This window comes from Amyelois transitella, chromosome 5, assembly GCF_032362555.1.
Source record: "Amyelois transitella isolate CPQ chromosome 5, ilAmyTran1.1, whole genome shotgun sequence".
Taxonomy (NCBI): domain Eukaryota; kingdom Metazoa; phylum Arthropoda; class Insecta; order Lepidoptera; family Pyralidae; genus Amyelois; species Amyelois transitella.
Window position 1 is genome coordinate 7,774,139 of NC_083508.1, and position 25,764 is coordinate 7,799,902.

Sequence of the window (25,764 nt, forward strand, 5' to 3'; positions counted from 1 at the left end):
ATAGTAGTACCTACGTAGATACGCCTACATTCTGCACGGCGGCAATCTCTCTAAAAGCAAAGAGTGCATCTTGCTACAAGCCGCATTGTGTTCGTGTCACACCACGAATGTATCACTTATTACTAGAGAGATGTACGAAGATGACTGTGAGCTATTCTTTTGAACTAAGATAAGGTGATTTTAATCTCTATTAAAGTCCGACGATGGTAAAGTATATTAATTATTATATATTTATTCTATAGATATGCTTATTTTACCGTTGTCATTGACTCATGAAATCTTATTTGTCGGATGGTACAGGAAATTTTCGAATAAATATGGTCCCCTCATCTCCCTTCCCAAAAGGGACTTTAAACGAAAGATTTTGTGGGATTTTCGCAGCACTGTTAAGGCTTTCGCATTCTGTGTAAATAGCTCATTGTTATTTTGAGAACAGTTATTTACATAACAGATTTGTTTCAGCAATTTAGAGTGTTTTCTTGTTTACAAACGACGAACATGGAAATAAGATAACTAGGAAATGATTTAAATAAAAGAAAACAAGCTATCAGAAATATAAAACATTGATTGGAAACTAGAGCTCTTAAAAGTTTCATCAAAAAGCGTTACTGACGGTTTTATTACGAATTCGTAAGAGCTATAATAGCTTGTATAAATGACAGTCGTATAACTGTAGTGAGGCTTCCTGCTGAGCCTGCTATGCACGCAGCGGGGGACCACACGATACAATTGGTCACGAACTTTACTATCCGAATAAATCCCATTACTAATGCGGGAGATTCCCTTTGTTATGTAAAAGTAAATTTACTGCAAATCAAGTACACGGCCACAGTTTCATCGGTCTATTGATGATAAATTATTATATAGTCCTATTAAATATCAAGTAGAAGATTGTATATTTACTTCTATTGGAGTTAAAGAATAGTTATTAGTATGCATGCCTCTTGAATGTGACGTCCGATAAAAATAATAAAAAAGAACCGTTCTATTACGCAATTGCATTGTCGTCGTATGGACTAATAAGTATTGGTCTGGCACACACACCCCATCAAGAGAACTTTTATTGCTTGTCACGTACCAGCCTTACTTGGGTAGAACCGTAACCATATCTTTTTTAAAATACGGCAAATATTTTTTTTTTGGAGAGGGTGGGAATATTTCATTATCGTAGTAATCGGTTCTGCCAAGACATATTTTTGAAATTGCATTGAAAAAGCTCGTAAAGGAAATTGAAAATTTGAGATAACTATTTCATCCTAGTTATTTGTTTAGCAGTACATCTCTAGGTTATATTAGTGTGTATTATGGTCAGGTAGCAGTGTAGGTAACACAAGTTAAATTGCTTACCACGTAACACTAACTAGATTTACCGCTTCCCCTAGCTCAGTTCTCATGTTATAATGCTTTTGTCTGCTTCATAATTGTATCCGTTTTAAAAGCTTTTGTAACTAAATGAAAATGTAATTACCTATATATCTACTTAGTATAAATTAATTTCAAAAATCTGCGTACTTTATTGAATCGTCCAGTAAAATATATTTCATTAAATTTTAAGACTAATTAAAATAAGAAAATATTTGGAAGAAAGAAAAAACGGCCAACTTTGGCTTCAATATGTATAGAGTAATTTGGTTGCAATATGTATAGACTTTGCAAATATCCTATATTTTTTAAAATTCAATTAGGCAATTGCAGAATTTAATTTTCTCCCAAACCTTGCAGAGTAAGCTAAACTCAGACCTACTACGACGATAAGCTCATACGTTTTTTTACACTTAGGTGAGTAAATAACCGTCTGAATCTTTCGGTATTTTTTTAAATTTTGTTCTCCAACGGAAAGATAATGAAAACAGTCATTTCTGTAATAGTGTGCAAGCTCCGTGCAATTTACATTTCCTCTCACAAAAGGCCCAGCGGTCGCAAGCAATAGCTCCTTATCCTGCCTAATCTCATTTCCCGACCCTTTACGATGTGGAAACTCGTTATGCTTCAAACCAAATTCTTCAGGCCGTTGGGTTTTTAAAAATATTGAATGAAATTCCATCCGATGGTTTCAATAATGCTTTGTTATGCTTGTGTGCTAGCAAACAATAAAAATGAAAGATAATTTACAAAGCATGATATTGATTTGACAGTAGATCTTAGCAGTGGATAAACATAATGATATGACATTGTGTGGAACTAGTGTTATTAAAATCGATTGACTATTGAAAAGCCAATTGAGGTTATGACTTGATCCAGAGACACAATTTTCATATTTTCAGAAAATTATAAAGAAATATTTGCGAAATATATGCAAGTCTTTTACAAATTCTTATTCTTGAAGACGACAAATGAGGGACGAGAGTACAAGATCAAGAGGCGCGCTCTCAGCTCTATTTGCATTTAGATAGGAGCTACGAGTTATGGTAGCGTGGAGCGGGGCAAATTAAATATTGTGCTAGATGTGATACTTCACATACTTTTTTGCACTCTAATATAACCATACACATTAATAATGATCACTGAAAGTGTAACTGTAATTGTAGTGAATATTAAAATGGCTAGACTGAAGTAATGCTGCAAACCAAGTACATAATCATCATGCACAGTATACGTTTATGGATAAAGATACCAGTATCGTAATTTTAATAGTGAGTTATGTCGACGAAAACTAAATATTTCTACTGCTGCCTGTGTGTTTTTGTATTCTATGGTGGCAGTGAGTAGTTATAACTAGGGGAGGCGCCTCCGCCCTTGCCGCCTCGCGTCTCGTCTCGCCACAATCGCCTGACGAGCCTGCCTCGCAAACCGACTAATTACTGACACTAACAATCTGGCTAAGTAATTGTCTAGTGAAATGAAATAACACTCGTGCTCTCTAGTTATTCGCTGGTTTAACATGGGAACCTACGCTGGAATGACATGACAGATTGATACGAAAATATTTTTTTGTTTCCGCTTTTTGTATGATAATTATGCAAATCAATTGAAGAGCCGGCTTTAAATGTTTCATGTACAGTATAGGGTTCCATAGTTGCCACATATTCGTATCTGTCCACTTTAAAAAGAGCTTTCACAGGCAGAATGCTTAACAAACAAACATATGTAGCACATCATTCACAAACAGGTGGCTGATTGTAGATCTCTTTCATCACACACTCGATAAAGGCGTACCGTTAGTACTGTTAGTAGTTTACAAGTGGTTTGTTGCATCGGCCCGACCAAACCTACCTACACACTTTGTTAACAATGCACGGAAAACCGCATGGCGACTCTCACGCTTCATGGATTAACGTGTAAATAAAGTAGGAATGTGCGTGGGTGATCGGTCTCGTACAAAGGATGGGCAACGATTAGTTACGAGTACTTCTTCTTAATAATCGTGGAAAGGTTACTAATTGATCTTTATCCATTACCCTGCGTTGAGGAGGCGTCAAACATTTTAAGGATATTCGCAAACAACAGCGAACCTAAACCCGTAAGATTTCCCAAGAGACGTACCAACGTGCGGATATCAAAAATTTTCATACTCGTCTTACTGTGTACCCTTATAAATTATGTAGTGAGGCGTAAATCATGTTGAAGAAGCATATTGCGCGTAGAAGCTTTTCATAGGAGAGCCCTCGACTCAAGTGGGCACATGGAAGAGGTTGACGTCTGTGAAGTTTGTGGCGCTGACAGTGATTTTATTTGTTGTGTGGATGCTTCAGAGAATACTGTTGTAACGTAACGAGTACACGTTTAATTGGATATATATTTTATAACTTTTCGTTAGGAATGAAACAATTTTGTCTTTTTTATAAGTAGTTTTATTTTAGTAGATAGGTATCTAGTTCTTTCATATATAACATCAGTAAGTACTTCATCGTTTATTGATAGACCAAAGCGCTTTGAGGAATTTTACGTAATACAGTCGTCAATTTATTTAAGCACTGCAGTCTCTTTAGAGTTTACAGTAACTAGTTTGCTCGTCACTTTTGAAGCTATGATATTGCGGTATCTAACATTTCGCTTTGATCTATTTTCAGTAGATCATCAATGAAAGCAGTTTCAGTTGTTTATTTATCGATAAATGACTAAAAGCGTTGCCTTTAATGATCAGATTTTTATTTTCAACATACATATAGTTATGTCTATATCCTTGCGGGGTAGAAAGAACAAGCAGCCTTGAGAAGACTGAAAGGCCACGTTCAGTTGTATGATGATGATGATGAGATGATGGTATTAAGATTCAAATGGTGACAGGACTTAGTCGCCTTTTACGTCATCCATGGGGAAGATTCCTTCAAATTAAAATAAATAATAATAAATAAAAGGTTTTGGTCATTAATTAACCTAATTATCTAAAATGTAATGTTAAGTCCGTTTTGTGGTTATAGCAGTCTTAGCTTAACAAAGATCTGGAATTGCAACCAAAAAGTAAATTTATAATAATGAATAAACAGAAATCATTCTACACTCGTAGACGACAATTGCACTTTAAGGAATTAATGAGGACCATTTCTTATTTTACTACAATTTTAATTTTCGTTAGCTCTTGAAAGCCTGGCCTACGCAATCATAAACGAAAACACTTATTAAGCTAAACATTTTTGCCCTGTACAAATTACCCGAGGGGGGTGAGGGAGCGAAGAGCAGTAGGTATTGCGAAACGTCTTTGAAGTTTGATGTAGCCAACGATATTTAAAGCTATAAATGATTTTGTTTTGGTTACGTAAATCTGCTTTTTCATAATATGACTTAAATACATATTTAAAAGAGGACACTGACCGACTTACTCGTTCAGCGCACCGCCCGAATGGCTGAGTATAGAGATTTGAATTTAGACATCTTAAAGACACTTCAAGACAATTCAAACACCTAAGAGAGGAATTCCCAAAATTCCCACTGTAGATTTTTGGTTTTACGCAGGCGAAGCCTGCTCTAGTATTCTACATGTAATAATTTTTTTTTATCTTCATGGAGGATAAAAAGATGAGGTAAGGAAATAAATGATTTCTTCTTTAACATTCTTATTGCGTACGTAGAAACATTACCAAAGCTATTCTATTTCAGAACATTGAATTATCGTCCATACCGTCTCGTGAGTCAGGCGGGACATGTTCCGGGAATCCGCCTCCGCAGGGTCGACGGATGTTCTAATACAGACATTATTCTTTTCAATTTCGAATCTACGTCCTTTTTAAGCTATCTAAATTAAGCAAGCAATTAAGTTACTACTGCCTAAGCTTGCATTTTTTATATTTTTAATGTTGAAAGGCAATATGTCATCTTCTCTTTCTCTCTCTCTCTCTCTCTCTAGCTTTGAGGATAATTCGAGTGGTGGGACATGTTCAACCTTCAGTTAAGTAACATAACTATGTATTTTTATTTTTTTTGTCTAAGAAACTATTCGTCTTTTTATAACAGTACTATGAGTAAAAAAGTAATTTTGCTTTTATTGTATAGGTACACACCAATTAATACAAATCATGGACTTATGAGTCTAAGTGTAAGGCTATAAAAACTCCTTTAGAACTATAAGAATCATGAGTGCAAACCAACAAAGACAAATTTTATCAAAAATATAAAATGGAATTTTATTTCACAGCTTCTCATATTCTGAAAATTAATGAATGTTTATGTAATTAGTTATTTGAGCAATTTATTAAAATACTAGCTGTGCCCGCGACTTCGTCCGCGTGGAATAGTTATTTTGGGCATCATATTTATTTCTCGGTCAGGCGGTCACGCGTTTTTAGAAAGAACACAGGTTCGCCGTATTAAATGTTTCGCTGCAAATTGCTTATAACGACTATATCTCAAAACCTATTCGTCTGATTTATATACTGTAAATGGCAATTTTAGTCAACATGAAAAGCCGAAAGTAATAAACATATTTATTTGGATAAGGATTAATACTGAATTAAAGAAAATTGGTTTCAAAATAACTTATGTTTATAATGAAAAAATAATCTTAAAAATTGAACATAAAAGTGGTTATTGTAAGTAAACCTTAAGAGATAGATATATGCTCTCGCGGACTTTTTTGTGGCAAAAAATGAGTACTTCACATCTTTAGTACATTGTTTTACTATATTTTTGTTGGTTTGCGCAGCGTTCGCGTGGAAAGCTCGCAGATGGCCGACTCATTCAACTTTCACCTGCATTGTTGACGTTTCCCGTAGGAAATCCGGGATAAAATGTAGCCTATAGCCTTCCTCGATAAATAGACTATCTAACAGTGAAAGAATTATTCAAATCGGTTCAGTAGTTTCTGAGATTAGCGCGTTTAAACAAACAAACAAACAAAACAAACTCTTGAGCTTTATAATATTAGTATAGATTTTAATTTGCAGCTGTAATTAAAATCGTAATATTATTTTGGTGAGAATTTTTGATTGTCAATATCATTAATTTGAGCTTTCTTTATATTTCATATAATAGTTTACTAAGAAAGATATCATTAACTTCAAACGTTCGAATACGAATTAAATATAATTTTACATTTCTACATTTATCTACTGAAAATATGAAGCATTTTTCTTCGATGTAATTAACTGGTTATGCTATTTATTTTTTTGTTTAATTTTTCCTTCTCATTATAAATTTCTTACAAATAGTTTCATGTTTAAGCAGCCCTGAATGTCTGTAATAAGTAATGCATTGCTGCAGACGACATGTCACACATTCCACCTTCAATTGCTGACTCTCTCATATAATATTTTGCCCACATTACTGAGTCGCGGTTTCAACTAATTCCGGTTGGGAAATTCTCGCCAAATTAGTTTTCTCCGCAATGCTATAAAATTTACACAGTTATTCTTCTGCTTCTACGTTGTTGTTTTAATTTTTGTAAATAAACATGTTATTTTTATTTAAAAAGTCGTATTATACCTATTTCATAAGATTATATATTATTAATTCTTTTGTCTGCTTAAGGTCAGTTAAGGGTAGTTAATTAAAAAGGATCGAAAATAAAGAAACCTAATTTAAACGCCATCATAAAGCCAAACAGCTGAACGTGGCCTATCAGTCTTTTCAAGACTGTTGGCTCTGTCTACCCCGCAAGGGATATAGACGTGATTATATGTATGTATGTATGTAATTAAAAATGAAGTGGCTCAAATGATGCATCTTTTTATTTTTATTGAAATAGTGTTCGGGCGAATTAGCGCCACCTATTAATGAATACAGCAGTTTTTCGTAAATCCCACGGCAACTATTGTTTTTACCGGGATGAAAATTCCCTATATCCTTCTCCAATGTCTTAATTATGTATACGTAAAATTATTATTATATTAAGTTATTATTATATTAATTATTATATTAAGATGATTAGTTTAGTAGATAACTACTGCGTGAAGAGGAAACAAGCAGACAAATAAACAAATAAACTTACTTTCGCAATATACATTCAGTCAGAAAAGTATCGGGAATGGATTATTTATTTATGGTTCCAAATTAAAATTTTTGTTTTTTTTGTTGTTGTTAGATTGGCACAACTGTTTTCCATTTTGGCGCGGAGTTTGAGTTGCATCTGTTGTTTACATTAAATACAGTGCTATTTTTAGTTATATCATATCTAGTGTGTATTGCTAATTTCATAATGGATAAAAACATCGAACAAAGAGTTTGTCTTAAATTTTGCATTGCCAATGGAATATCGTGTTCGGAGTCACTGAAAATGTTACAGAAGGCTTACGGTGAATCGACTTTATCAAAAACTCGTGCTTATGAGTGGTACAAAGCGTTCAAAAGCGGTCGAGATGTGATGGAAGATTTGCCTCGCTCTGGTAGGCCATCAACGTCTGCAACTGAAGTTAACATCGCAAAAGTGAAGGAAATAGTGACTGAAAATCCTCATTCAACTTTGAGAGAGATAGCCACCGAACTTTCTGTATCTCATGAGTCGATCCGTACCATTTTAACTAATAATTTGGGTATGAAACATGTTGCCGCTCGGCTAGTCCCAAAAGACCTGAATTTTTTTCAAAAACTCAATCGCATGAGAGTCGCTGAGGACATGCTAGAACGAGTCAATTCCGACCCAACATTCATGAAACGCATTGTTACTGGTGACGAGACGTGGGTTTACGAGTTTGACATGCAAACTAGTCAACAAGCTTCGGAGTGGCGCCTTCCAACTGAACCGAAACCGAAAAAACCACGCCAAAGTCGTTCAAAAGTCAAAGTCATGTTGACTGTTTTCTTTGACTATCGCGGTGTTGTGCACTCGGAATTCTTGCCGGAAGGTCAAACGGTAAATAAGGAATATTATTTGAGTGTTATGCGGCGTTTAAGAGAGCAAATCCGACGAAAAAGGCCAGATTTGTGGAAAGAAAATTCTTGGATTTTGCACCATGATAATGCACCTTCGCACAAGGCCATCATTGTGAACGAATTTTTAACCAAACACTCAACAAATACCATCGAGCAACCACCATATTCACCAGATATGGCTCCAGCCGACTTTTTTCTTTTTCCTTAACTCAAATTACCACTTCGTGGCACCCGTTTTCAATCGGTAGAAGACATAAAAGAGAATTCGCGGCGAGAACTGACCTCAATTCCGGAAACAGCGTTTAAAAAATGTTTTGATGATTGGATTATTCGTTGGCGTAAGTGTATCGTTTCTAAAGGAGCATATTTTGAAGGTGATAAAATAAATTTGGATAAATAACAAACAGTTTGTGTATTATTGATCTTTTCCTGCTACTTTCTTGACAGAGTAGTAATATTAGTTAGGATTGGATTATTCTGATTAAAATTAGCAATCTTTGAAATGAAAAAATTGATTAAAACTGCCTAACTAATATTATGAAAGAGAAAGATCTGGATACTAAACCAAAGGAGTTCAAGAAAGATACTGCAAGTCTGAAAAGTTGCGAGAAAACATGATGATTTCACAAGTTCAAAAATAATAAATTATATTTTAGTATTACTTTACAAATCCTGCTAACCAAAAGGAAATAGTTGTAATTTATTATTTATGACTACGGGTCTTGAATGTTATTCTAAATACGTAAATATTAAGTTTCGATTGAATGACGGCCTCTCCGGCGCAGCGGTAGTGCGCTTGCCTGTGACACCGGAGGTCCCGAGTTCAAATCCCGGCAAGGGCAAATGAGAAACGAACTTTTTCTGATTGGCCTAGGTCTTGGATGTTTATCTATATAAGTATTTATTATAAATATAGTATCGTTGAGTTAGTATCTCGTAACGCAAGTTTTGAACTTACTTCGAGGCTAACTCAATCAGTGTAATTATAAAAATAACCGTTAAAAAAAAATTAATCGTATGCACTTGTTAATTATATTTAACTTTAGTTTAGAAAAAGTTTGAACCGAAATCAGTAATAGTTTCACTAAGATGTTCGGGATTGTGTTACGGAAGATCTTTGTTTGCTGGAAGCGTTTGAGAGTGGCGATTTGGGTCGCAATCCTTCTGATTAACGGCGTTGTCCGCCCACTGGTTTACTGTGTGAGCTGTTACTAGTAGAATGAAGACAAAAAGTGGTTTTTCAACAAATAGCACGAAAGTAGAAAACCCCAAGGCACAGTAGTACGGTGGGCTTAGGAGATAGGTCCATGTATCTCCTGAGTTGTGTGTACTAAACCTACAGAATTCATGTTGTTTTGATGACAATATTATTTCTTTAAATTACGTACTTTACTAGTAAACTTTTCATAATTTTGAAATCATCAATGGACTGTCTCAAGTGAAATACGTAGGTATAAGCACTTTTAAATAAACAAAATATATTTGTTAAGTTAAAATATATATAGTATATAAAAGAAAACCTAAAGAGCATTAAGTACTAAGTAAAATAATATGCCTTTTTATGACTAGTGAAATATAGTGTATTGATACGGCTTCTGGAACTGATTTGCAACCTATTGCCGTCGACAGCAGAACGATCAATCACTCGGAATACTCTCCGAAAGGAGCAAGTATATGTACATTCATCTGTTACGTAAAAGGAATACAATGTACGAACGAGTACTGTATGTGACAGCCTATTCGCCGTAAAGCCTGAACACGAGTTTTCAGTCACAGAATAAAATGAAATCAGATTGATCACTCCGCCACAAATGTAACATAGCTTTTTGCTATGTATGTTTACGGCTATAATATGCGAGATCGTCATTACTTGTGGTCACTACAATCTACATACTACATGTGTCTAGCGTTAAAGAAGCTTTCAGTAATTAAACCTTCAAAAGTAATTAATCCTTACCGTTCAGGTCTTGATATAAACAATTATTTACTATGACAAAATAAACCTTGTACAAAAAGAAATGAAAGCGTCATTCCTTTTTTAATAAACTTAAGGAAAATATTTGCTTCCCAACAGCGTTATCACTGGCTATCTATACGAGTCACTGGGCCTCCAATAACGACAAGACAAATATCTCTACATCCTACACACTCCCAACCCAAGCTAGGGCCCTCCTTAGTTAGTCTATACATGTGTTTATTTCTAGGTATTGGTAAGGTTCTTTTCTTGATAAATATATAGGCCTTAAGACAAAAGGATATGATAAACAAAGTCGTGGTATCTATCATTGCAATATATTACATACATTACATATATTATCATATCACATCATCACACATCATATTACATATATACATATCTTGTCATATTCCTTCCATGGTAGACAGAGCCAACAGTCTTGAAAAGACTGACAGGCCACGTTCAGCTGTTTGGCATTGCAATTTAGTCTTCTTTCTCATCGGGTTAACCCCGGTTACATCCCCACTTTTCTGGTAAGGAACCCGAAGTGCGCCTTTTGGCCATGATCCTGAATTGGGTAGGTCTGGTTTTAAACGAAGGAGGAGAACACTTTGCAGGAGAAATTTCCCATAATAGATTTTGTTAAAAGCCTCACTAGGTGAATGAGCCGAATCCTTTGTTCAACTTTTACGATATTCTACGTAATCAATACTTAAAATTTACACTAACTATACGGTCTGACCTACATTGTGTTATCCACGCAGTTCAGTATAATAACATTATATACTCGTATAATGGCCATCGCTTGTGGTTGTTCTGTGGAATTGGAAAAGGCAAACAATTTATTAAACAACCCACCATTCCCGTCCACGCAGGGTGGCCATTATTTTTAGGGAGCCTTCTTTTACCTCAATTTTCCCCAGTTTACTGTTGCTATACAAATTTAAGGAGCGTTCCGGTTTGGTTTTGCTTAACGATTAAGTATCGTTTTATGAGGCTTATGTTTTTATTGAAGAACGTGATGAATAGTTGGTGGTTAAGATTAACATCGTTAGCAGCTGAAGTACTTAAGTAACCTTTCAATTTAGCCTTAACTCCCCAAAGAAGTAACCCGATCACCATTTCTTTATATTAAAATTCAATTTGCAAAACGACCCAAAAACCAACCTTACATAATTTTATGGGCAAGAGATTTTCATTACATTACTGATTTTTTGACCCGAAGATTTAATCCATATTAAATACTTCGTTTAGGCATATTCGCAGCTTCCCCCGTAGAACATAAATAGCCAATTAACACCTGCAGATAATAAAATGTAGCTACTTTACCTAACAGTTCAGTATTATCAAAGAGCTTTTCCAACAAATAATAAAAATGTTACAGACTCCATAATATTTTTGACTTGTCTCAGTAGCTAAAATGTATAAAGGCTAGCAATTTCCAAGTCTACACAAAAGTATGTGAAACTATTAAGAGAACAGAGATCGATATTAGCTTTGGAAGGAAGCAAATTTTTTTTTTTCATTTTATATGTGTCGTCTGTGGTACCACAACTTTAATTTCCTTTGCGATGGCGCGGCGGCTTCGTAACAAAAAGAGAAGTTTCGCGTTTTGATATCGCGTTTTCCGATCACTCCCCTATTGCGAAATGGGGGTTGATATCGGGGGGTGAAACTGCCTCCAAACGAACTGAGCAAATCCTTTAGATACGGTGCAAGCGTGGCCACTCCTTGTTTTTATCGAAACGACATCGGAACCGGTCCGCATATAAGCCCAGGTCAAGGTGATATTATCTCTAAACTTTTGTTGCGTCTTTCGTTAAAGAGGCTTTAATTTGGAGAACACCTTGTAAGTATGTATCAGGAAGACGCCATCTCACATTTTCCCCTATTTTTCACCTATTCCAAAGGATATCAAGGGAACTGACATAGATATATTTGATAACAATGACTCAAAATAAAATAAAGATTAGGAACAACTTACATCCAAGCTTGAAACGGGTTTCTTAATTGTATATTACAGCTATCATAAACTACTAGAGGTTAATTTAATAATGAAACATCACTTGCCTCTTTATTATTTATAGCAAAATTACCTACGCTATTATACGCGGAACGTATGAAAAAACAGTGAATTATTAAAGCATCGTCGTTTAATTAACGATGCCATAATTTTTATGTATTGCCCAAATAATTTTCCACTGGTTTTGTTACCGCTTTGCCTTTGAAATTTTTGAATAACGATAACGTTATTCTTTATTGCCAAGTTATCAATGGGAGTCAAAGAGATTGGGATGAAATGTTTCATGTTATAAATGGAAATTTCCAACAAACAATGGTATAAATGTTTTAAAGTGAATTTTTTTTTCAGAAACGTCCTAAGGGTCTTGAAGTTTAATTTTTGGTAGGTAGGACATTTCCTTAATTTAACATTTTTATAAACAAATCAGCCATGTAAACTCAATCATAAACAAGCACTTAAAACAATAATAGCAATTGGAATTATGCTAATTGGACGGCAGGCGCGCCATCACCAAATGAAATTAACTTATTGCAAATTCTGTTATAGTATTGGGATAGAACTCCGATGGGGCGGTAATAAAGCGGCCTCGGTAATGTGCTGACTCCATTAACGGACAAATATTTGTCCATTTGTCATGCCATGTTGCTGACGGCGATTCGTGACGACATCCCGTGCCATCTGAAATTTACATATTTGCCGAATGTTTCATGATTTCAACCATTGTCGAACGAAACCTGTTTATTGCATTCTCAATGGGAACTATGTTATGTTTAGTCCACGGTAATAGTAGTATATCTTGTGTGCCGTTTCATCAAATCAAGGACTCACAGTATAATTTTGGCTTAATTAACAATCGGAGTCCTAAATAAACTTCGATGTATCCCATTAGATAGTATGATAGATCCCATATTAGAAGTTAAATAAACAAGAATCTCTCTCTCATTATAGTACTTATATTCCCAGTTTAATTGACAGATAGGGCCCAGGTGTCCGTAAATCATTTACAAGTCTTTATCCCGTACGTGGTAAACACAGCTAACAGTCTCGAAAAACCTAGTAGTAAGTTTCTAGCCCATCGCCTATAACAGCACCAGTGTTGTTAAATAATTTGGAAGAGTTTTACTAATATTAACTTCATGCTTATTGTTGGTGCACTAGCAATAGCTACCGCTAGATGCTTGCATTATCTATATATGTATTTATCTGATGTGTAGGTATATCATGCACACAAAGTTACTACTGAACGAAGCTTTTAAAATAAAACACTAGTTACTACCTACATAAACGTAACACACAGTAGAGCACACAATTTGGTTGGCACTGTGCAGTGAATTTATCACTTTGATCCACAATCCACAACACAAACAGCAGGAACAGCCGAAACAAAACAGCCGCTCTATCGCAGGCCGTTTGCCAGGAACCAATCGAATTGCGAATTGCTAGGTTAGTGCCGGAGTGGATTTTAATTTATTTTTGTGCAACTGACAAAGCTATTTTAATCGAATAAATAAAAGCGCAGGACACGTTTAATAAAGTGCAATGAACACCGTTTATTAAGTCATTTTTCTTTCTTATTTCGTAATTTTTTACTACGTCGGTATTACTTTTAGCCTGATATGTATAGCTGAAATGTAATTATTAACACCTGTATTCATGCAAATAAACGATTGCTTGATTGATTTCACTCTCCTATCATAAAGTCGGGTTGTTATAGATTTGGCGTGTATGTTAAAAAGACTTGCGTCTTTGTTTCTGTGCTGCGTATTATTATTGTTGCATTTTAGCAACCAGAGAATACAGAGATTGCAAGAGCAAAGCAAATTAGGTAAACCGTATAATCCTAGAATTTTGAATGTTCCCAGTAGAATAGTATACTCGCAACCTAGATTAGTCTGTTTGCCCACCACTGAATTTTGAAAAAGGGGGTCTTTGAAAAATTCTGTATAGCGCATGTACAGATTTTTTCAGATCTTTTTTTAAAATTGCTTGTGCGCTATCTATATTAAAAACTGATGCCAGCCTTTACAGGAGTAATGGTGGACGATTTTAAAAGAAAGAAAATAATACTTTAATATTAATAGTATCGTACTTTATTCCTATTTCCTGGAACGAGAGCTATCTGTCAGGCACCAAGAGTCACGTTTCCAATAGCACTGTTCAATGGAGCAGGCGATGGAAAACAGAGGAACAATGTTCGATAAAATAAGCACGTATTAGCATCATACGGATAGATACGGGCCCGGTGGGCTGTGAAAAAGAATATTATTTTATTGGACTATATACGAGTATACCTACTGCTATGACTATCGTAACATTTACTGGCAGACACATTTTAATGCATATTTTTGTGATGGTTTATTATTTTGAGAAACTGTGGAAATTTGTAAATAAAATCATATTTTTTTAAATATTTGCTACAGACAGAGCATAGCAAATACCTCCATCATAAAAACAATGAATGGGAATTGATTCGAAAAAAAATATTTTATATTATAAATGTAGGTAGGTAAGTTAATTATACTATATTAGCTTTTACTGTATTACATTTCGTGCGGATATATAACAGCAGATAAATTACAGCATTAACTAAATTATGAACGTGACAAAATATTTTACCAGGGACCAAGAAATGGAGAATCATAAAATGGAAGACTTATAATGAATTCTGTGAAGAGCCCTCGCTCCAAACGTGACGCAAAGCCTGCCTCAATAAACGGAAAACTCGAGCCCGCATTGTAAAATTAAATAAAGCACAGATATACCTAAAACATGTAAAAATATGCAAAATAAATACACCTATGTATTTTTGTTTCTTGTGATTATCAGTCTCGATGTTACCTGTGTACATAATTTGGTAAATAAAGAAATATATAAATTCAGTAGGTAATGCATAGTTTGCGAACTCGCAATTCTAAAGACAAATCATCCTTATTTTAAACCAGACTTCTATGATAGACAGATGTGCACTTATCAACACATTGAATTTATAAAACTACTATAAGGTTCCATCAGCTTTATGAAATTCGGCAGGCCTGTGTGGCAAACTTTGCAACTTATACAGCGAAAATCGTTTAACAATTGTTAATGAACTCTTACATATAAGAAAGGTATAATTTCGTAACTGTCGATGTTTTGTGCAGCTAGTCCAGAAATAAGAGCGGGTTTCGTCTTTGATAATCTTTCGAATGTTGTTTGTACGTGTGTAAAATCTCTTGTACATTTTTCTAGAATAAACTCTACTAGCAATTTTCCTACGTTTCTTATTTTAAAGAGAAGTCTTGGTGATTCCGTGTTTTTATGTGATAAAAAAATCTTGCCAGATACGTTTTAATAGTGTCAGTTTTTTTAAATGAGTAAATACGTACATACACATGTATGTACGGCCTCGATGCCGTATTTTTGTACTCGATGTACCACTCCATATTTTTCCCATGGATGTCGTAAAAGGCGACAAATGGATAGTAGGCTTATAAATTTGGGTTCCCTCTTGTAGGCGTTGAACTAGCAACCTGTCACTATTTGAATCTTGATTCCATTATGAAGCCATACAGCTGAACGTAGGCCACGTTCAGTCTTTTCGAGACTGTTGGCTCTGTCTATATCCCGCAACGGATGTAGACGTGACTGTATTTATGTATGTATACATATTTATCTACGTCAGGACGAAACAAGACGACAAAGTGCAGTCCTTTGGTGAAGTCATCGATCGCGAACACAAATAGCTCAATATACAAAAATAAAAGTTGTTTGTAAACATCAAGTAAACGAACTGACATTTCGCCGCGGGACATTATAATGCAGTTGGAATCGTGCCAGAATTTAACTTCGGTGTCTTTTATCTCTCGTCAAAATTCAAAGAAAGCTCTTAAATATTTAACTTTTTACAAATGTCACACGTTGTTAGGAAGGCTTATAGGTATATGATTATTAAACCTATCTTTATTTCTTTGTTACAGGGACCGTGCTGGCTGTGGAAGTTCATTTTGAAAATAAGGACAGTGGATTTTTTCTTAAACACACGGCAAGATGGAGTAGCGCAGGCCCTCCACCAGAGCCCACGAGTACAGCCTTACCGGGTGCTTTATTATCTCTCGACCGCTTTACTGTATTACAAGGGTCAGCACCAGCGTCTGTAAGGGCAACGTACGGCCCGTTTTCCACTAAGCAGACTGTACCTGCGCGTTATGCTGTCCCAGATCCCCTTGAACCACCTCGAAGAAATGCTACATTACTGGAACTTCAAGATGCCACCGCGCATAGACTCGATGTATCCGCTCACCTTGTATTCAAAGAGCTACCTCGAGATTCGCCTGTATTGCGAGTATTGTTTCATACCGGGGGAGAGGGTGGAGCAAGACGAGCTGCTGCGCGACCTAGACGTGTCTGTATAACTCTTCATGCGATGTTAGACTCTCGGTCTTTATCAGCGACATGTGGTCCTGAAGGTGAAGAGGGGGCTTGCTTAGCTGAATTGACAATACCAGCAGCATGGTGGCCTGCAGATGGTAAAGGGAAACGTCCACCACGCACAGTTAAACTGACATATAGTGCTGCAGAAGCGGGTAATGGGGAATCTAGTGATGGTGCTTGTGGACGAGTGTCTGTACAGCCCGCGTGGCCTTTGGGTTCCGTGACTCTGGCGGGAGCTCGGGCTGGATACCGAGAAGCAGTGGCAGGGGATGCTGCTCTACTCCTACCGAGGGCACCATTATATCCGCATTCGAGAATACACCTTCCGTTCGTAGTCCGTCGAGATTCTACTCATGATGTTGGCCATATTGTGATCAGGTTAGTTCAATATCATTTTCGATATCCTTTAGAAAGCTTTCAAATTAGATTTTTAAATTAAATAACAAAAGTATAATTTAAAGTATCTATCAGAGTTAAAACATTTGTTCCTCTCAATCATTGGGACAAATAAGCCAAATATTTAATCTCCCCGTTTCAAGTTAGAGATAAGCTGTCAATATCTCAACCGACAAATCAAACTAATGCTTGGAATTAAGCAATCACAGAGGCAGCCGCCCACGTCGTGACAGGTCCGACGTGCCTCGTGCCCAAAGCTCACACTATTCGATGTGCTGTCATTGCATTCTGTCCGTTCCCGACGACAGAACAACTTGTCCGTCCTCTGTTATGTCAACCGGCCTCGTATTTACACGATATTTCGCCCAACAGAACTGGTTTATTGGGTGTAAACTGATGACGACATCCAGTTTGGGATTAATTTCAGTTGCTGATTGTTATCTGAAACATGAGTAAAGATAAGTTTTACTTACAGATTTCCTTGAAGATGCTATAATGTTTGAAAATTATTTAAGACTTGAATACTATTTGAACTTGCTACTAGGCGAGTATCTAAGTATTTAAACAAAAAAAAACTATTTTGATATAAGATAAAATATGCTGAACTACAAAAAAGTAAATCAAGTTTGCAAATTTTCCGCGATAAAAGTACAAAATCTTATTAAAATCAATCTATTGATAATTATTATTCATAGAATTAATAAGGAAAACTGGTCTTTATCTTATTCAAATTCCTCAAAATTGCTAAGAGAACGACTAAGATTTTTCAATGAGGTCCACAATTGTATTCTTCGCAGTTCTGAGAGTTTTCTCTTGACGACGCCAGAGTTCTACACAACATTTTACTCGCATTCGTTTACGGCGCGTGTGGAACTCTCTGCCAAACTTCATACGGTGATACGTGCTCCGACGTATCTCTATAATTCTTGCCTCTTTTCCTTTCTGTCTTCTTTTAATTTTCTCTCCATAATAAGTGTAAGAAGTGTGGTAACCATTCTCTTTATTTTTATGTTAGTCTATTTAAAGAAATATATTTAAATATTTTTGTAAATATTTCCTTACTCCACCAAATTCTGTCTTCATGAAATGCATCATGCTTTCATGATGCGTTAAAGCCTTTTTTTGTACATTACTTTAGCATAAGTTTTAGGGTAGGTAAATTATTTTTGTTATAATTTATCTATACATATAATAAATCTGTAGAAGGGTCAATTCTGTACATTGAAAATATTGAAAAAATAAATAGCAGAGGGTGTTACTGGATCGATACCAAACACAAATATGTGATTATGTACAATAAAGGGTTTTCTATCTATCTATACCCTGGGCCCGAAACCTAACGGCTGCAATTATAAAAGCGATGCGGCAGAGATAATTATAAAGATTAACCAATAAAAATAATAGGACTAAAATTGCGCCGCGAATTTGAACGGGCGCGGGCTTGAAATGGATGAGACGTTTACGGAGAGTGCTCCAAATTGCTGTTGAGAACAGCACTGGCTGCTGTCGGCCTCAATGTTCCAATTAAAACTTTTTCCGCAATGGTTTGAGGCCCCAACAAATAAAAAATAAAAGATTGTGTAATTTTTCAGAAGATAATTTTGTCTTTTATTTACTTATTAATTTTGGCTTTAATTCGCCATTTGCGTATACTTTGGTTAGTAAATTGAATAAAATAGCAATTGAAATAAACCGCTACTTGTGAAAATCTTTTATATATGCTGCTCACCTGCTTTCTTTTCTCTCCACTCCACTCATCACAAGAGATATTAGCAGTTAACATGAAGCCCACTTTATTCGGCGCCTACTGTGAAATGATATTCAGAGAGTATAAGAACCAAAAAGACATTTTCAAGAAATGATTATGTTTGAAGCACACTAAGTGTGTGCTAAAGATAGATATATAGCTCTAAAAACACCTGCGCCGAAACTTTCTGAAGTCTGTTCATACTTTTGAGTTACGGACACTAGGGAATAACGCTACATGGGCCTAAATGGAAATTTATAACCACTTCGGTTAAACCTGCAAGATATAGTGAGCATATTGTGCTACTCCCAGCTATTATATCGCGTACCCGTATAATTTCATCCGGCCACGGATGTTTTCTATGGCCATTCCAACTCCACGGTAAGGAAAATGTTAAAAGCTTTCTACGTTTCGTTGAATAGGTATTTGAAGACAGTATCCATAGCTGGTATGTCAATAACAAATAATTTTATAAATATTCAACTCATACCTGCATAATAATAATTAAAATGTATTGCTTCTCTATCGCATTGGTGCAAACTGTAAAGATAGATTTAAGCTTCTGAAATAAATAAATAAATAATTTAAAAAATACAAACTGGTAATCCTACAAATATTATAAATGCGAAAGTTTGTGAGTATGTCAGGATGTCAGTATGGATGTTTGTTACTCTTTCACGCAAAAACTGCTGAACCGATTACGATGAAATTTGGTATGTAGGTAGCTGAAGATCCAAAATAACATATAGGCTACTTTTTATCCCGGAGTTCCGGCGGGATTGGCGGCCTCTAGTACACACATATATTGAGTAATTTAGGAGGATTCCTCCTAAAGTAAAAAAAGCTTTTTGGGTTGATAACTGATTGCTGTAACTGAGCTAACCCGTACGAATAGATTCTGCAAAAAATCTAGGAAAATACTTTTTAAGCATACATATTATAGAGTAATCATAATTGTAAAAATTTTTCTTTTCATAAGCATTTTCTATCTGTATAAATTTAACACTTGACGTTTTAATGAAAACAATTACTAATATACATTTTTGTCCTATAGAATGAAAGTGAAGTCGGGGCTGCGTCTGGTGAGCGTCACCGCTTCAAACTCGCGATGGGCGGTCACCGCGGAGGTGAAGCCGAGGGCCGCCACCGTCACCGCCACCCGGCTCGAACAACCCTTGCGCGACGATGACGGACTCGACACGTGAGTTATATTATAACTTTACAATGAAGGTAAAGGTAAGGTCAGCTAATTAGTGGAAAATTTGCCAACTGAGAAGTTGTGTCAACAGCCTATTGACATTTCTTAAAGAAGCTGTTGGAAATGAAAATGACTTGCAGACAAACTGTGATATAATATTATTTTTTAATGTAATAACTTTTGAACTTTAAACAAGTATTAACCTACATATTTTACTGGCTTTAGTCTTTCCGGCAGGCGTAGGCAAATTTTGTCTATACAAGTTATTTTGTTATATATATCCGTAATACTAAATAGCACATCGTCGTAGAAACATAAAAGGCGATCAACCGACCTAATATATTTTTATACGAAACACGTGTCTTGTGTTATGGAACTTCCTTGACGTGACCACGAACTGAATACCTTGTCTGCATAATATTTGCCGTAACGGATGTGTATTAAAGTTCCTGTTTACTTTTGCTTGAACAAACACGATACTCGCTCCGAATAAGATTGCAATCGGTGCAGCTGTATAGATGTAGTCACACTGCAGACGTGCGCTGCCGGTCAATGCAGCTCCGGCTTAAAGGATCCATTCCGCTTCTATTTCCTCAAGCTTCGTTTTCAGTTTTTCGCTTTTCTACGAGACCATTGAAAGTAACTAGGTCAACTTGAACAACAAACCGAAAAGTTTGACTCTGTTGGGAAATAAGGACTACAAAGGCGACCGAACAAAACCGTTAAAGTTTACATCATGAGCACAAAGGATATTTCAGCCCCTATATATCCTGAAGACTTGATACTCTTTATGTATTAAATGACAAACTTAAGAAATAACTATGGGAACTAGGCTAAATTACTCATATTTTGATTGCAGCATCAGGCAAATCGGGCACTTGGGCTTTTAATGACACAGTTTAAAGAAACCAAGTATTTATTATATATATAAATTGGAAATTGGAAGGGTGTAACTTGTGTAGACTGTTACTGCTGTCAGTACACAAATTGATATGTATCCAGGGGCTTAATTTATGTTGTGTAACAAAGAGTCATTTCAATTTCTTTAGTAGGATTGTTCTCAATTTCTTTAGCGGAGTACTGTAACAGTGATTTATTCGCGAACAAGCAGGGTTATAAATCGGCACCGAGCGTTTGCGCTCTTGATGAAAGTCGACATTTCGACTGAAAAATATGGCCTGCAATCTGGATTTACTACTAGGTTTATATGATGAAACAGAGAAATTATTCGGAGTCTATAAACGGAAATATTTAGTTTGGAAAAACTATTTTCCTTTTCACAAGTAGTTTTTATGTACCCATTACCAAACGATTATTTAAGTATTTTCAATCTTTATGTTTAGGGACATGGAAGAAAACAGTGGAGCTGGCGGTCCGGGTTGGGAAGAAGTTCTGACGTGGTTGGTGGAAGTGGGGGCAGAGAGTGAGGGGGACGCGGAAGGGTCAGAAGGAGAGTCCGGACGCGGCACGGCTCGCCTCAGCTGGATCGTCAGAATGTCAGCCAACCCCCCGTCTGGCTCCACCACGGAAGGCCCACCGCCGGAACATAGAGCCAACACGCGACTTGATATCGAGAAAGATGACATTCAAGCTGTGCTGCCTATTTCAAAGGTACGTGTATTAATGGAAACGTTGGGACGGGAAGGCCAGAAGACCGTGCCTTGGTCAATGGAAAAGGGTCAGAGTATTCTAAACTAAAGAACTGACATGAAAAAAGTTATGAATGAAGCAAAAGAAATATGAAGATATCGTTGCATGATGTATGTATATTACTTAGCCTATTCCTCTTTGTGTGTATGAGTGGGTACCTAATGTATGATGTAATGTAATTGGATAGTATACGAAACGTTTTCAAACACTATTAAAAGTACCTATTTATATAATACCTTCCTTCAAATTTAATTTTCTGACTTAGATTTTCCAGTCTGGATTGAAATAGATTTTCTAAGTAAGCATACATACATACATACATAAAATCACGCCTCTTTCCTAGAGGGGTAGGCAGAGACTACCTCTTTCCACTTGCCACGATCTCTGCATATTTCCTTTGCTTCATCCACATTCAAGTAAGCAGTTTGTACGTATTTGCATACATAGGTTCTTTGGTTCTGCCATTACTTTAAAGGCTACTTTTGACAAATAACCTAAATAAATGTACAAAAGAAAACAATCAAATTGCTATTATGCGCTCGGTATTATCTTAGCAGATGCCCGAAATCAACAATTTATAGAGACGCCGATTGTAGCGATAAATTTACCAAAAGGTATTTTCTTGGTAATTAATGAGAGCAAAGGAACTCCTTTTATTGCTATAACGATATCTTCATCGAGTTACAAAGGTTTTATGTGAGCGGTGGCGACGTGCGTACTTAACTATTGCCTGTGAATTGGACCGTAAAAACAGACGCACTAATTAAAGAATGTAATAAAAAATAAACGCTCTTTTAAGCATTATTATCTCGGTTGTGGAAGTGATTGTAACAAATCATGGGGATTAACGTTAATGGAGTACTCTTAGTATGAATGAAGTGGTATGTAATGGCGGCTTTATCGCAGGCTAATGGACGCAACGAAACAACGAATTTGTTGTTGAATTTTTTAATACCTACTTTGAAGTATCAGCTGAAATAATAAGTAGCGGAATTTTTTCGCAATATGTTTTTTATTTTGCGCAGAGCATAGCTTATCTATGATGTGAAAAATGATGTTCCAAAATATTTATGATGGTTATTCAGTTCATTATTTGACTGTTTCAGTTTTATTTAAGAGTGTGTATATATAGTAAAGTTAGAAAAAGCTTGGCTTAAGCTATATTATTTAGATTTATGGTGAATTAAGTAGGTATACTTCAGATCTATTTACTTTGAAAAATTATAATATCAATCATGCCACAGATTCGATCAAAGGATTTTTGTGATTTGTTCAATTTGTATAAATGAGTTATTTTTTTAATAAGTGAGTTCTTAAATAACATTAGTATGTCACTAATTTCTAGGAAAATTATTCAAAGTGAGTCGTTAGAAGCACGTGTCAAGGTGAATAGTAATAACTTTGGAATAATTCCTCAATTTCCTGTCGCTGTAGGCCCACGCAATTTAATTTAGTACCTACTTACGGAATGATCTTAACCTTCTAAATATAAACAAAATCACGGATTATGATCTAATAATATCTCGTCTAACATAGCTTGGATTAAAAAATTCTAATGTTTCGAGTTTATAAAAAATAGAAATTTAAAAAGAAAGCATTAATCTTTAGAAATGCTTTTGTTATTTCTATCTAACAGTAGCCGAAAAGGGTTGTAGGAGTGAAGTGAAGGTCATAAAATGTAGAACCCAAAAGCGGTTAACTCCTTATCTAATTACAATAATTTTCATCCTGCTGGCCATAAATAGCCCTCGTCACAGGGCAAGGAGCGTGGGAATAATTAAAATCAAGTACTAAGTATTAAACTGTTGGTTTTATGATGAGATATTCTCCTTTATAGACGCTGAATAATAAGTTCTAATACTTTAAACATTCCACGAATTACCTATAGGTACGGCGTTCTCTTGGTTTTAATATTTGCCTCAGCAAAATATTAAAATGTTTTTCAACTTTATTTTGAGCTGGATTCTGAATCAAGTAATTTAATACAGCTGTATTAAACTGAATTCAGATCTAGTTTCAAAATGAAGGTTGTAAAATTTTATTCGTCCAACTTTTGTGCAAGGTTCCTGGCGCTACGTCGTCGAAATAAGGATTTATGTTGTTTAATGCAAAGTCATCTTTTCCGCCGTAACCTCGGTGCAAACGAGTAAAAACTAGGGGAATAAAAACGGCTATCCGTCACGACTATGCATTTTGTAGATAAACTTGATTTGTTGGAGCAATTTACTGGTCATTTATTAAACGTAGCGTGTGAGCGCTGCTAGTGAACTGAAATGCAAATTAAGATGTGAAAGTATATTGAGAATTATGCACTCAAATCTAACCTGCTTTTTTTCTTATTTTATGTGTCTAGAAACCATAGTCAACCAAATATTTCTTTTCCCTAAATCAAATACGAATACCACGTAATCTGTGATAACATGAAGCGACTAGCGAAGGTGAAATTGCTAAGATAGTCAATGAATTTTTTGTTTTAGAACTGGGAAGTTCTGAACACGGCGGTGCTGACTGGGCGCCAGGTGTCGCAAGCTATGAAGGTTCTCATCGTGTCTCAGGCCGGGCAGGTAGCTGACGTCACGCTGCAGAGTTCGTGCCACTCGGAAGACGAGAGCGTGCTCAAGGTAACCAGATCGATCAGGTTTAGTCCTCGACTTAACTTTTAAATGGTGTAAAATTAAAATGCATAAACTTAGGTAAAATGAGAAACAACACAGATTGAGCCCGCAGGAGTTGAAATTTCATGCTCTATTGGACACTAACTATGTATGTGACCGTTATACCTGTGAACGAAATAAAATTTATCTTAACTCATAACAACAATAAAAAATTTACACACACCTAAGTCATATTTTTGCGCGCTATTTTGGGTGTTCTTGGGTCACTTCTGATAGTAAATATTGTGTAAAGAGGATCGCTCTTATGTTTGAATTACAGAAGAATTTTAATGATAATACGGAAAAGGACGCTAGATGTAATGAAAATGAAATTTACGTACACAATTCATCTGAAACTTTCTTTTACAACTTCGGTTCGCCCGCGATTTCAGCCTTTTAAAGCTGTAATTAAATTACGATAAATATTGTGTTTGATATTCAAACTTTGCCACACTGCGGGTAACCGCAAAGTCGGCCGTTGCGGCATATTGCGGTCTACGCACGCAGCTGAAACCGTAAATCTCTTGGCATGGACGTTGTCGCTGTGCAATTTTCAGGCCTTTGGCACAGATAGGTAAGCGATGTTAACAGTTGCTCTTTTGTCGGGGCAGCGACCGCAATGAAATTGATGAAGCTTTTTGTCCCGCTTTGCTTCCAAATAATTAATTTTGTTTTTTTAAACTCATACTTGAAATGAAACTGGAACCACTTTCTGAAGTCGTATTCACTTAATTCGCAAGGCGTATTTCACAATCTACTTATAATAACATTTGGTGTTCAAGTCGAAACTACGGTAAATTGGAATATGATCATATTGGCCGTTCCATCACTTATCGGTGATATCGTAGAAGGCAACTAACGAACAACTTACATACTCAATTTAGCAGGCTCGACTCGGCTTCGAATCCGACAGATTACTTATATTCAAGTTTTATACCGAGAGGAAGAAAAATAATAGGGTAAACATTTACTGTGTAATTTTATTTAACATTATTCCCCATTATCTTCCTTGTGCAGGTTTCGTCTTCATGCAGTTCGGTTTACGTGGACGGCTCTGAGATAAGAGGCTCATCAAACGCGTCCGTCATTGTGAAATACGGCACATACACCGGCCTGGCCCGCTTCACTGTGTGGATGCCTGAGAGCCCGCTGGAAATCGATGTCGATGACAACAGGCTGTCGCAGATCAAAGGTTTGTTTAAAAACTAAACCTAATTATAATTAAATTTTATCTTAAAAAAAGGAAATCAAAATAGTCAATTGTCGGAAAAAAATGTTAGCAATTTTAAACAATTCTACGTATTAACCAACCGACTATGCCTTATAAGAAAGGTCTGGTCTGTGTGATAGTGGCCTTATAGTGAAGTACCTACTTCCTAAGAATGTCGTTGTCATGTTAACAGACTGCATCAACGCCGTATTCCGCAAATCTCAAAGCCAGAATAAATCACTTCAATATGCGAATATGTTACCCACTTTCATCCC

General features: G+C 35.9%; 1 protein-coding gene across 1 annotated transcript in view; it reads left to right on the forward strand.

The window, feature by feature from the left end:
- LOC106131882 (transmembrane protein 132E) overlaps window positions 1-25,764 on the forward strand; it is a 74,927-nt gene that overhangs the window by 37,436 nt on the left and 11,727 nt on the right. The window contains exons 2-6 of the mRNA XM_013331143.2: window positions 16,181-17,012; window positions 19,832-19,978; window positions 21,319-21,586; window positions 24,103-24,246; window positions 25,297-25,471. Coding sequence (XP_013186597.2) covers window positions 16,181-17,012; window positions 19,832-19,978; window positions 21,319-21,586; window positions 24,103-24,246; window positions 25,297-25,471 — 1,566 coding nt within the window. The remainder of the gene's footprint in view (window positions 1-16,180; window positions 17,013-19,831; window positions 19,979-21,318; window positions 21,587-24,102; window positions 24,247-25,296; window positions 25,472-25,764) is intronic.